This window comes from Aethalodelphis obliquidens, unplaced genomic scaffold (genome assembly GCF_003676395.1).
Source record: "Aethalodelphis obliquidens isolate GAN/ISIS:26980383/991018 unplaced genomic scaffold, ASM367639v1 scaffold24, whole genome shotgun sequence".
In the NCBI taxonomy this organism is placed as follows: Eukaryota; Metazoa; Chordata; class Mammalia; order Artiodactyla; family Delphinidae; genus Aethalodelphis; species Aethalodelphis obliquidens.
The window spans coordinates 22,195,025-22,208,047 of NW_020837968.1; the positions used below are offsets into that span (position 1 = coordinate 22,195,025).

At 36.8% G+C, this 13,023-nt stretch overlaps 1 protein-coding gene across 1 annotated transcript in view; it reads right to left on the minus strand.

Moving 5' to 3' along the window:
• Window positions 1-13,023, minus strand: part of CATSPERE (catsper channel auxiliary subunit epsilon) — a 243,606-nt gene that overhangs the window by 23,652 nt on the left and 206,931 nt on the right. The window contains exons 18-19 of the mRNA XM_027122413.1: window positions 7,168-7,267; window positions 1,662-1,748 (exon numbers count right to left, since the gene is read on the minus strand). Coding sequence (XP_026978214.1) covers window positions 1,662-1,748; window positions 7,168-7,267 — 187 coding nt within the window. The remainder of the gene's footprint in view (window positions 1-1,661; window positions 1,749-7,167; window positions 7,268-13,023) is intronic.

A 13,023-nucleotide genomic window follows, 5' to 3' on the forward strand; every position in this document is an offset into this window, starting at 1 on the left:
CTGTTACCTCCCTGCTGCTGAAGTAAATGATCAAGTTTCAATCCTCATCATAGTTGACCTATCTTAGTAGTGAATTTAGCACACTTGATCCCTCCCTCCTTCTGGTGAGACTTGCTTTACATGAGGTCCAAAACATCATACTTGCCTGGATCTTCTCTTGCTTCTTGGATTATTCCTTTTTCACCTCCTTTGCCTCTCCTCATTTCCCCCATCTCTAAATACTGAAATGACCCCAGATTTAGTCCTTTTCTTTTTACACCTATATCAGGGGTTCATAACCTCATAGTGAGTGTGTATAAATATATAAAAATAGATTTAAAAATATATATAAAGTTGTATTTTATTTTTATATGGGCCCCTTTGGCAATCTGGTGAAGCCTATGGACTACTATGGGCCCCTCTCAGAATAATGTTTTTAAAAATAATAACATAAAATAGGTTGCATTACAAGGGAAACTAGTTATAAGGAATTTTAGTTGTCAAAATATTGAAAACAATATGGCAACATGTTGCACATTCTAAAACATGTGCTTCTTTAAATAAAATTAGATAGAAGGGTCTTGCCCCAGGTCTAATAACTACCATAATTTTCTTGATAAAGTAGAAAACAAGTTCATTAGATAAGAACGAGGATGGGGGAAGAGGAGAAAGCATGCAATAACTATTTATGAGAGGGGAAGAGAGAATGAGGTAAAGAAGTATTTGTTGCGCAGTATTATGGGACCATTTTAATCATGAGATGAAAGTGAAACAAGTCAGCATGGGTATGTTTTTCTCTGGCCACAGTCAGGTGCTAAGGTGGACAGTTGAACTTAACTAAGGTTGTGATTTAGCTATGCAAACATAAAGAAGTGGGGGGGGGGCAAAAGAATTGAGGGTCATATTAATAGAGTGATATGACTATTGACTGTGGAATTTAAGCCAGATAAAGAGGGAAAAGAGAACCGGGGGTGGGGTGAGGATGGTAGGATCAATGAATTGAAGGTTATGTTGAGCTGGAAGAATTGTTCAAAGGATTGTTGGAGTAAAGCTCCTAGAATAATGTTACTAGGAAGATAGGGAGTGGTGGATGGAAAATGGATGGTTTGGAGTTGGGAATTCAGAGGGAGATACATATCGTTTGTATATATATCTCTATCTTGACATGTATAGGTTCTGACGTAGAAGCAAAATAACATTATTGTAGGGTTTACATTTTACAGGCTGAAGTACCTTATATGTCACATTTTATTCATGAGATATGATTTGATTTGCCAAATAACATAAATTAATTTCAATTTAAGAAAATTCACTTGAAAACAATATAGGATGCATAATTGATATTCAGAAATGATCTTTTAGTTCCACAAGATTGAAACTTCAGGCAGTCTTTAGAAAGACTCAGTCTCAATGCTTTAACATGTTTGTCAGATATTTAATAATCTGCAAACAGATTTTCAGAAGAGAAAATTAAAACAAAATTGTTAGTAATGCAGGGGCAACAGAAGATCAAATAGAATTAAGATGAAGCATCTTGGAAATCATAATATAATCCAATAGAAAAATTGGATATGATTTACAAAATCAAATTTAAACCCAAAGTGTTTCCATTAAGCACTTAATACTAAAATGCCAAGTTAGTTATTATAAATAAACAATTTGCAAGGTAATATTTTTCTTACCTCAGGTCCCCAGGCTTCTTCTAACGGGAGGCGCTTGTTAAGCTCAGTCATTGACTTCCATGTCTGAGCTTCGTGCAAACAGCCACTCTGTCAAAAGGTTTTATATATATAGAAAGGTTTTATATATATATATATATATATGTTTTACATATCAATTTATTTCTAATTATTTAATATAGTTTAGTGCTGTTGAAAATTATATATCTAATTTTTAAATTATTTAAATGTTTGCTGATATACAGAAAAACAATGGACTTTTGTATATTGACCTTGTACAGAGAGAACTTCTTAAACTCACTTATTAACTTTGTTTCAGATGAACAACCATGTTATCTGTGAATATGAGTTTCATTTCTTCCTTTCCAATCCTTACACTTTTAATTTATTTGTATTGTTTATTGTTTACCTTATTACAGACATCAAGAACAATGTTGTATAGAAATGGTTAGAACATGCCTCCTTGTTTCATTCCTGATTTCAGAGGGAAGGCTTTCACATTTTCACCATTAAGAATGATGTTTTATACAGGTTTTTTGTATTGACATTTTATTAGGTTAAGGAAGTTACCATTTATTTATAATTTTCTAAGATTTATTTAAAAAATAATGTTATGTATGGGTGATAAATTTTTAATCAGATGACTTTTCATCAACTGTTGTAATAATCTTATGCCTTTTCTTATTTATACTGTTAATATAGTGGATTACTTTGATTTTCAAATATCCCCAACGCTTAATTTATGAAATAAAGAAAACTTGGCCTGGATGGATTATTATTATTATTTTATTTATTTGTTTTTATTTTTGGCTGTGTTGGGTCTTTGTTGCTGTGCGTGGGCTTTCTCTAGTTGCAGCGAGTGGGGGCTACTATTCCTTGGAGTGCACAGACTTACTGTCGTGGCTTCTCTTGTTGTGGAGCACGGGCTCTAGGCACGCGGGCTTCAGTAGTTGTGGCTCGTGGGCTCTAGAGCGCAGGTTCAGTAGTTGTGGCGCATAGGCTTAGCTGCCCCGTGACATGTGGGATCTTCCCGGGCCAGGGCTCGAACCTGTGACCCTGCATTGGCAGGTGGATTCTTAACCACTGGGACACCAGGGAAGCCCTGGATTATTTTTTAATAAGTTGCTGTATTTGATTTGCTAGAATTTTGTTCAGGTGTTTTGTATCTATGGTTATGAGTCAGATTGGCTCATCATTCTCTTCTCTTAAGGTCCTCATCAAGTCCTCCTGGATTCACAAAATGAGTTGAAAGTGTTTCCTCCTGCCCTTATACTCTGGAAGAGTTTTTATAAGGCTGAAGTAAAATTTTTCTTAAATATTTGGTAGACCTCATCAGGAAAGCCATCTGAGATTAGAGTTTTCTATTTTTTGGAGGGGGGGAATACAAGAAATTTTGGTGTATTTTTCAAGGCATTTGTCCATTGCCAAATTTGTTGATATAAATTTTTTTATAATAACCTCTATTATCTGGATTATAAAATGGTGATATTTCAATTCTATTTTTTCATTTGTCAGCTGGAATAATTTTATAAAGAGATGCTTCCCCTCATCTACTGTTTGTTTGTCCATTGGTAGAGTTCATTTGAAGAAAATAGGATAAATATTTGTTTCTCTTTATTTACCAGTTTTCAAAATAAGGCATTGGTTTCCTATCATTCTGTAAAGGTGATTTAAAAAGAAAATCATGAATTCATCGATTTAATATATTTAATGAGTTTTACTCCATTGCAATAATTATTCTCCAGGAAGCGCAAACTGTCCCATTTTGGCCAGTAGAAACCTCTTGGTGTTGATTTATGATTACTTTTATTTATTTATTTTTAATTAATTTAGTTTATTTTTGGCTGTGTTGGGTCTTCGTTGCTACGTGCAGGTTTTCTCGAGTTGTGGTGAGTGGGGGCTACTGTTCGTTGTGGTGTGCGGGCTTCTCATTGTGGTGGCTTCTCTTGTTGTGGAGCACGGGCTCTAGGCATGCAGGCTCAGTAGCTGTGGCTCACGGGCTCTAGAATGCAGGCTCAGTAGTTGTGGCACAGAGGCTTAGTTGCTCCGCGGCATGTGGGATCTTCTCGGACGAGGGCTCGAACCCATGTCGCTTGCATTGGCAGGCGGATTCTTAACCACTGCGCCACCAGGGAAGCCCGATTTCTGTTTACTTTTAAATGACTCTAGCAGTCCTTGATACTTCCTTGCTATTGGGTATGCCAAACTATTCTAGGCTCATCTTGTACATTTCTTCCTTCAGGCGTGGAATCAGCAATTTATCTAAGAATGCCCAGTACGTTTAGTCGGAAACGGTATTTCAAAACAACAATCTGGCTACTAAGTATACTTTCAGCTACTGATTAGTTATGTTTCTAAGATTTTAACGGTCAGAATAGGAAAATTTTATCTATCTCTCTATTTGATTCATAAATTTATATCCAGAGCAATATCCAATACCTCATGAGTTCATATTGAGTCCTATTCGAATTCAAGATTTTTGTCTAACTTCTTCTATCTTAACATATGTATCTTCTTGCTTTTACAACAAAACACTTGGTGAGGAATGGTGGTATTAGAAAATGTCATTATTACACATTTGTTTTATCTCACATTATACACCTCAAAACTTTAGAAAAACAATACAAATATTATCACCAGTGTCATGATTACTGAAAACACTTATACTTTTCCCTTGTATATGCTCTTCACATTCTCCTATCATATTTTATAATTGTACTAGATCTACATTGTCAGAGAATACACCCATTATATATTACATTCTAACCCATTTAACCCTCATTTTGTTTTAGTCTTGTAAGTAACTATATACTATATTATAATGCTTCCTCCTAGTCCTTATGTTGATTTCTCTTTAGTATTTTTGATTTTCTGAAGCTTCTTACTTAGTAAATTACCCAGGAAGGGCTCCTGGGAACAACATTATCAGAGCTTTCTACATACTGATAGCAGTTTGTGCCATTTACAGTGTAATCAGTTTTGCTGGATGTAAAATCCTTGGCTTGTATTTATTTTCCTTTAGTATCTTAAATATTTGACTCCACTTTCTCCTGGCATACAACACTGCTATAAAATGTCTGATGATAATTTAATTTTCCTTATAAATTTCTTGCTTTTTTGCTTATATGCCCACATGGGTTGGCTATTCTGATTTCATATTCTGAAGTATATGGTATGCTCTTTCAATAAGAAGTTTGAAAATTTTTTTTTCGGGGGGGTTGTTTGTGTTTTGTTGAATTATTAGTATTTGTTTTGTTCCTTTGCCTTGGTTCTCCTTTTTCAGGAATTCCATTTATTCTTTGCCTATCCTCAATATTTGTCACTTTCTCTCCAATCATTTTTATTTCATCCTTCATTTCTTTCTTAAAATTTTTTCCTCTTTTAATTTCATGTATCTTGTAAGACATTATCAGTTGTTCACCTTCATTTTTTAAAATGCTATTTCTATTGTATTCAGAATTTTAGGTTTGGGAATTATTTTCCTTCGGTAACTTAAAAATATTTTGCTTCAAAGACTTCTGGTTTTTATTGTTTCTATTGAGAAATCAGCTTTAAATCTTATAGTTACTTTTTTGAAGGTAAGTTATCTTTTTTGCTCTGAATACTTTAAAGATTTTTCTCTTTGTTTTTGATTTTGGAAATTTTACTGTGATGTTTTTGGATGCAGATTACTTTTTCTGTGCCTTGATGTCTTTCACCAGTTTTGGAAAATGTTGCTTCTGACCAACACTCTCTCTTCTCTTTTTTTAGGACTCCAGTTCTTAGATCTTAGCTTTGGATCTCCTTTATGTTCTTTTTCTATATTTTAAATCAGTTTATCTCTCTATGTGTAATTCTGGATATTTCCCTCTGACCTCTTTTCTAGATGGCTAATTCTCTTTTCAGTGATCATTCCCAATAGTTGAGTTCATACTTCCAGTTATTGCAATTTTAATTTTTTTTCTAGAAGTGATTAGTAGCTCAGATATAGGCATGGATAAGGCAGAAAAATGAATGTTTAAAGTTGCGTAACACTAAACAAGAACAATACCAGGGAAAGTGACATATAGGCATTGGGAAGACAATAGCTGAAGGACTGAACTGTGGAGCTCAAGTTAGATAGGCAAAGAAGAGAAGAAAAATGGGAGAAGCAGAGGGTTTCTCTAGGATATCTAGAGATATCTAGATTGTGTGAGAAAAAAGTAGATATCTAGATTGTGTGAGAAAAAGAGGCAGAGGAGTAGTGGGAAAGAGAGAGCTAAAGGGTCCAGAGACTGAAATGTTCACATTTAAATGTAATTTTAATAGGAGGAGCTATATTGGTCAGCTTTGCTGCAATAAAAACTCCAACCCTCAGGGGTTTTACACATTAAAATTTAATTCTTGATCACACATAATCCAATGCAGATGTCCCTGGTTAAAGGGCTCCTATGGATGACTCTCCTCAAAACAGTAGATTAAAAACTCAGACTTTTAAAAATCTAGTGGCTTCTTGAAGTCCCTTATCCCCTTCATCCAGTTCACATCTACTCCATCTTTAATCGTTGCTGTAATATATTGACATGTGAAGGAAGATGGGAAGCATGGAGGTGCATGTGAAGTTCTTAAGTACTTCATCCTGGACACATATCACTTCTGCTCATACTCCAGTGATAAGAATCAGTCACATGGCCTGACTTAGTTATGAATGAGGCAGGAATGTGTGATGGGATGGATTTGTTTGGTCACATAATTGCAGTAATGTGGAGGAGAGTAGCAGGTGGAATTCATGTCTCTTTGTTGTCACCCACGTAGGTCCTACTTCTTGGAGAATGAAGGTCTCTGGTACATGAGAAAGTTACTTTGGAAGGAGTCATCCCTGGTTTTGTATGAGATCTCTGACAAATCTCAGGAATCAATGCTGGTAACTTCTAGAGAGGCTCCATCATGATGGGAGGCCCTCAAGGGCAAAAAGCCCCATGTAGAAGGGATGGGAGTGAACTGTGGTGATTTGGAGTAGGAAGGCCTTTCTGCTGTGGCCTGCAAAGTGAACAGGAAGAATAAAGGGGATTCACTGTGGAGGCTGAGAATGAGCAGTCATGGAGGATGAAGGAAAACCAGGAGAGTGTGGGGACAGTGAAGCCACGGTCAGTGGGTCAAATGCTGCAAAGAAGTCAAAGTGAGATGAAGCCTAGAGTGTGTCCATTTGATTCAGCACAAATGTGATGAATGTCTGAGAGTGAAATGCAGGCCCATAAATAATCAAACATTAAATACAATGTGGAGAGAAAATAAAATATTAATCAATAATTGCATCATCCTACTATAAACATTATCTTTTCTGACCCCTTTAAGTCCGTTCTATAGGACAGTGATTTATTTTTTCATAAATGAATTTTCATAGTCATAGAATTCAATATACAGGTCATATTTATTTTTCCTACCTACAGCTGACTGGTTTTGTTTTCCTTAGATAATTTATATATAGATTTAAAATGGAAAGACTTGTCTAATTGCATGCTAAATTCTATTTAAATCCAAAATGTCATACCTTCTTCATAGTGTTGTTAAAGCTATAGTCATCCCTGCCATGTATTTCCCACACTATGAAATTTACTTCAACATCTTCAACATAGCCACTGTCATTGTATCTGAAAGAGACAGCGAACACAAAAATAATAGTTTAGTGCAGAAGGGCTAAAAGCTCCAGCTGTCAAGACAGATGTACTTAGGTTTGAATCCTGTCTTTATCACTTAGCTTTGTGACCCTGGGGAAGTTACGTAAACTCTTGAAGCCTCGACTTTCTTATCTGCAAAATAATAACAGTACTTACAGTATAGGTTTCCTTCAGCTCTCAAAATAAATCTCATGGTAACGAAGCAGAAAATTTTCACTTTTTTAACAGTTGGAACCATAAGTTCTCTTCAGTTTGACAGGAACCGTGTATTGATAAGGTGAGTAGGTGAGGCCATGCTGTCATGGCTGGTAGCAGGGAGAAAGATGGAAGGGAGCCATGAATGGAGGAAGGGCAAAGCAAGGGTTCCTTGGTGTTACTTAATCAGCAAATACTCTTTGGGTGCCTATTATGTACCAGAGAATTAAAGCACAGAACTACTATGATTCGAACTGAGAAGGTACAGATCTCTCTGGAGGAACCAACTGGAAGATATGGCTAAGTGTTAGAAGATCAGCAGCTTCAGTAAGAGTTGAGGTGTGGTTGAGAAGCAGAAACAGTCATAAGCTCCTTGGAGCTATATTCATGCACAACCCCTGCTCAGAGAATGCATGATGACTTCCACCAACAGCAGACACCACCAGCAGACAGTCCAACATGGACAGGGTGCCCACTCCCCTGACGTCAGGACTGGAGACATAAGTCTCACTGAGCTTACAGTATTTACCCCAAACTCAGTAAGTTTTAAAAGAGATGTATTACTTCAAATTGTTATGATTTTTTCTGCTACCATATGAAAATAGGGTCTTGAGAAAAAAGCTAAAGTCAGTTACTGATAAAGTCATACCTTTGAATACCAGAGCTTGACTGTTTTAAAAATGGTTACATGCCTTTCTTCTCCATCAGTTATTGCCCATTTTTCTGAATGAAATTATCCCCCACACCCCTTGGATGGAAATTTCACTTAGGACCTTGGTCTCAGGCAGGTTGCCTCAGTGTCTAATATATTTTCTTGCTTCACATTTCTGTGTCTATTCATAAAAAAACAGCAGATGCTTCACAGTGACCCCTTACTCACTGCCCAGATCTCTGCCTGACTTTGCAGTCATTCTGTCTAGCTTTGCAGGTCGGCTATAACTCACTGCTATCCACCCATGGTCATAAAAAACAGTTTTTGTTCCTTGCTCAGAAATTGAGAAGAAAACATCTTTAAGTGTCAGAAAGTGTTACCTGAGAAGTTATTTTGTTTCTATCTTTAATTAGTTTTTAGAAATCATAGAGATGAACTCAGGTGTAGTTAAGTGGGGATTGGTTCTTCACTTCTTTCTTGGCATGTGATGGGGGTTACAGAGAACTCTGAACTCTAATGAGAGCTCTGGACCTTCCCCACAGGAAAATGCACATATGTGTGGGCATGCACACAATTTTCTATGCAGTTTCAGGGATTTGGGCAAAGCTCTAATTCTAGGAGCTTTGGAAGGTGCAGCATGTTTGACCGCATCTTCTGAATGCCATCAGATTCTTGAATTAATAAAAACTAGTTGCAAAGCCCTATGTTTTATTTAAATAAAAAAGATCTTAACTGAACTCTGAGCAGGCATCGTTTGACAATCACAAAAGCAATAAGATACAGTGTCATCTAGTGGCAATAAGGATAAATTGCATGACATACTTTCTGGGTTTATAATGATCTTTGATGTTCTATGTATTTCATTGAGAATATGGGACCAAAATACTTGCCTGTGAAAGCATGGCTTATTTTCATTGAACTTCATTAATGTGAGATATAATACTAATTAAACCTGAGAGATTCATGAGTGTTACTACATTTTGTAACTTCTCCCTACAATTTGTAACTTCTCCGCTATTGCAGTTCCACTTTGGGAATTGGGAAGGAGAGACCTCTCTGTTGATCCATTAGACACATATGTTTTCAATCCTGTCTGGTCACTCTAGATAGCCCATTGTATTAACCTTGTCTTTTACTTTCTGTAATGTGATGCTTTAATATCTAGGGCCTTGCTTACCTTGGAGGGATGCCCTCCCAGGGTTAACTCCTAGAGATAGTAAACAGCTCCCCTAGGCATGCCTTTCATATGCAAACCAACCAATCCAGAGCCCATACCCCCAGCCACCTCCTTTATGGGTTGTCACACTGGGCCACTATCTACCTGCCCTAATCACCCCAGGATCAGGTACTAGACAACAAGACAGTATTTACACCCAGAGCCCACTGAAATTACTCAAAATAGCCAATCCTAAACCTGCTTACCCTGTCTCATCCATTCCTTCCCACAGAAAACACAATAAAGACTCTTACCTCTGTTTTCCCCTCACTTCCTCTGTCTCCTGACAGACCCTGGTGCTTCCTTCTGAGGCCCTACATGGTGTGCTGTGCCTCCTGTTTCTTGGGATTGGTATTTACAATATATACCTTCCTTCATGACAGTCATTTCCACGTCTGTGTGTCTTACCACATCTGATCAAAACAAATCTTGAGTAGCCCTAAAACACCCCTATGACCTGTTACTGAACTTCCTGCATCACAGTAGAGCAATTATGTCCCACTGTTTCCTCTGGGTTGCTTCTGTAGCACCAAATTCTGGTTTAGGATGGGTTGCCATGGGAATTAAGAAAGCAAAGAGGCAACTGGGATGACATATTCCTAGGTGGATCATACTCCCAGGACTTGCTTTATTCTTATTAACGTTTGCTAGTGAATCTATTATTGTTTTATCTGTAAAATTCTGCCCAACCTTGTTCCTGAGCCATTCTCTACAAAGATAAGACATTTATTATAATTTAGAGACCTAGTCCACACACTAATTTCCTAGTGACTACCCATGTCTGCCTGTTTTCTCAAGGCTTAATTAATTAGCACCCAAATTTGCCTCTGATAAATATCTAATTGAACACCGGGTTATCAACTATGTATTGTTATAGTTCAGTTGAATTGAACACTGAGCCTTATTGATCTGACTGTCCCTCTGTAGTTAACCTCAACTATTCAATCGATTATCCTAGAAGAATTGGAGGCAAAAAGCTTTATCAAGCTATTCCTTGTTGCAGAGATACAAAAAGTTACCCCTAGGGAAAAGTACTGTCATAATAGTCCAAAGTAGTGCTGCTTCAAAAGTCCACTCTCTGACCCCAACATCTTCCATCTTTCACATCCTCTCACCTGCCCCTTGACCTCATAGGTACTTCCAGTCCTCTGTTTCCCGTCTGCTTTCCTGCTACACAGAAGTTCCTTTCTAGCTGCTCTTCCTTCCCCAATCAGCCCAATCTCATGCTTGATCATCGGACCTGCTCTCTCACTAGCATCCTGGATGCACTCAACTGTTCCTCCCCTTGCATGTAATATCTAACCTAAACATTCGATGGTATCTATGACTTCTTCATCTGTGCATGTGCTACTTCAGACATTCACTGTGTGTGAGGATTGGACCCACTCACGGTATCTTACCTCAGTTGTGCCTTTGGTGTTGTCCAGTAATCTTTTTACTGGCCCTTAGCCAGCCCCTTCTCATAGTACCCTCAGTGACCTTTGACATTCTCCTCAAAGACCCTCCTCAATCCCTCCCTTCTCTCAGTTTACAGGTGGCCCTCCTTCCTACTTCATGTAAGTAAATCGAGGCTATCAGACATGACCTTTCTCAACTCCTACATTCCTATTTCCAAACCAGTCACTTTCTGCATTTATTTTTACTCCTTCCCTCCAAGTCTCAGAGGATGAATTGTCCTTTCAACTTCGCCACGTGGCCACTTGATTCTACTTCCCCAGTTTTCTTCATGGACCTTGTGCCTGTAGCTTAGGCACTTATTTTTTTTAATTAGGAAATATTTCATATATGCAGAAGAACACAGAGAATAATGTGAAAATTATTACTTATCATTTCCATCCTGGTTTTATACTTTACTTATATGTAAATGTATCCACAAATCATATATAGTATTGATTTATGGGTTTGAAAATATACATACATGATATTATACTGTGAATATCTTTTGGTGATTTTTTTTTCCACTCAATATTAGGTTTTGAAATAAAGCCATAGAAATTTCCAGTCTCTTGGTCTCTGTTTTCCTCATCAGCAGGTTCTTTCTCGTCTCTCTTCCTTCCCTATCCAAACTGAACTTCACGGCTGATCATTTGATTCCCCCTTACAAGCATCCTAGTTCATTCATTTTAACTGCTATTTGGCATTCCATTGTCTAACTACACAGGGTACTCATCCAAATGTTCACTGTATTTTACCTTACATATATTTCACCACAACTTAAAAAAATCTGTACTTAAAAGATACCATAAATAAACATTTCAACCACCTGTCTTTTTTACTTTGTTTATGGTGTCTTCCACTGCAGATTTTTAAAAATTGAAGTATAGTCGATTTACAGCACAGTTAAATTCCCTACATATGAACCTGTTCCGTTCTGAGAGTGAGTTCGTAAGTCCAATTTGTTTGTAAGTCCAACAAAGTTAGCCTAGGTATCCAACTAACACAATTGGTTATATAGTACCGTACTGTAATAGGTTTATAATACTTTTCACACAAATAATACATAAAAGCAAAGAAACACAAAAAATAAGAAAACATTTTTAATCTTACAGTAAAGTACCTTGAAAAGTACAGTAGTACCAGCTACATCACTGTTGGTTTTACACTTGCTTCCGGAATCCTGGGCTTGAAATAAAGATACTGTACTACGGTGTTCTACACAGTACTGCACAGTAAAGTACACAAAAGCACAACCACTTGTAGAGGATGCACACACATGACAAAGTACACCAGACATGTGAACTAACTTACGTGATTGGACATGCGAACGCACGTTCGCATCTTTGAAAGTTCGTAACTTGAAGGTTCGTACGTAGGGGACTTACTGTATTATATTAGTTTCAGGTGTACAACATAACTGCTGGATCATATGGTAGTTCTACTTTTAGTTTTTTGAGGAACCTCCGTAGTGTTTTCCATAGTGGATGCACCAATTTACATTCCACCAACAGTGTACAAAACTTCCCTTCTCTCTACATCCTCACCAACATTTATCATTTGTAGACTTTTTGATGATAGCCATTCTGACAGGTGTGAGGTAATATTTCAATATTTTTAGAGATTATTTAACTAACTATTAATCTAAATAATCTTTTAGATTAATCTATGATTTTATAGATTATTTAAATAACTCCATTTAAAGTTATTACAAAGTAATGGCTGTACTCCCTGTGCTGTACAATATATCCTTGTTGCTTATTTATTTTATACATAGTAGTTTGTGTCTCTTAATCCCATACCCCTATCTTGCCTCTCCCCTTTTCCCCCTCCACTGAAAAACACAAGTTTTTGTTTTCTATATCTGTATCTCTGTTTTGTTATATACATTTGTTTCTTTTATTTTTTAGATTCTACATATAAGTGATAATATAGAGTATTTGCCTTTCTCTCTCTGACTTATTTCACTAGGAATAATATTTTCTGGGTCCATCCATGTTGTTGCAAATGACAGAATTTCATTCTTTTTTATGGCTAAGTAATATTCCATTGTGTGTGTGTGTGTGTGTGTGTGTGTGTGTGTGTGTGTGTGTATACCACTTTTTCATTGTCATTTGTTAATGGACACTTAGGTTGCTTCCATACCTTGGCTATTATAAATAATACTGCTATAAACATTGGGATGCATGTATCTTTTCAAATCAGTGTTTTCATTTTCTTTGGATATATGTC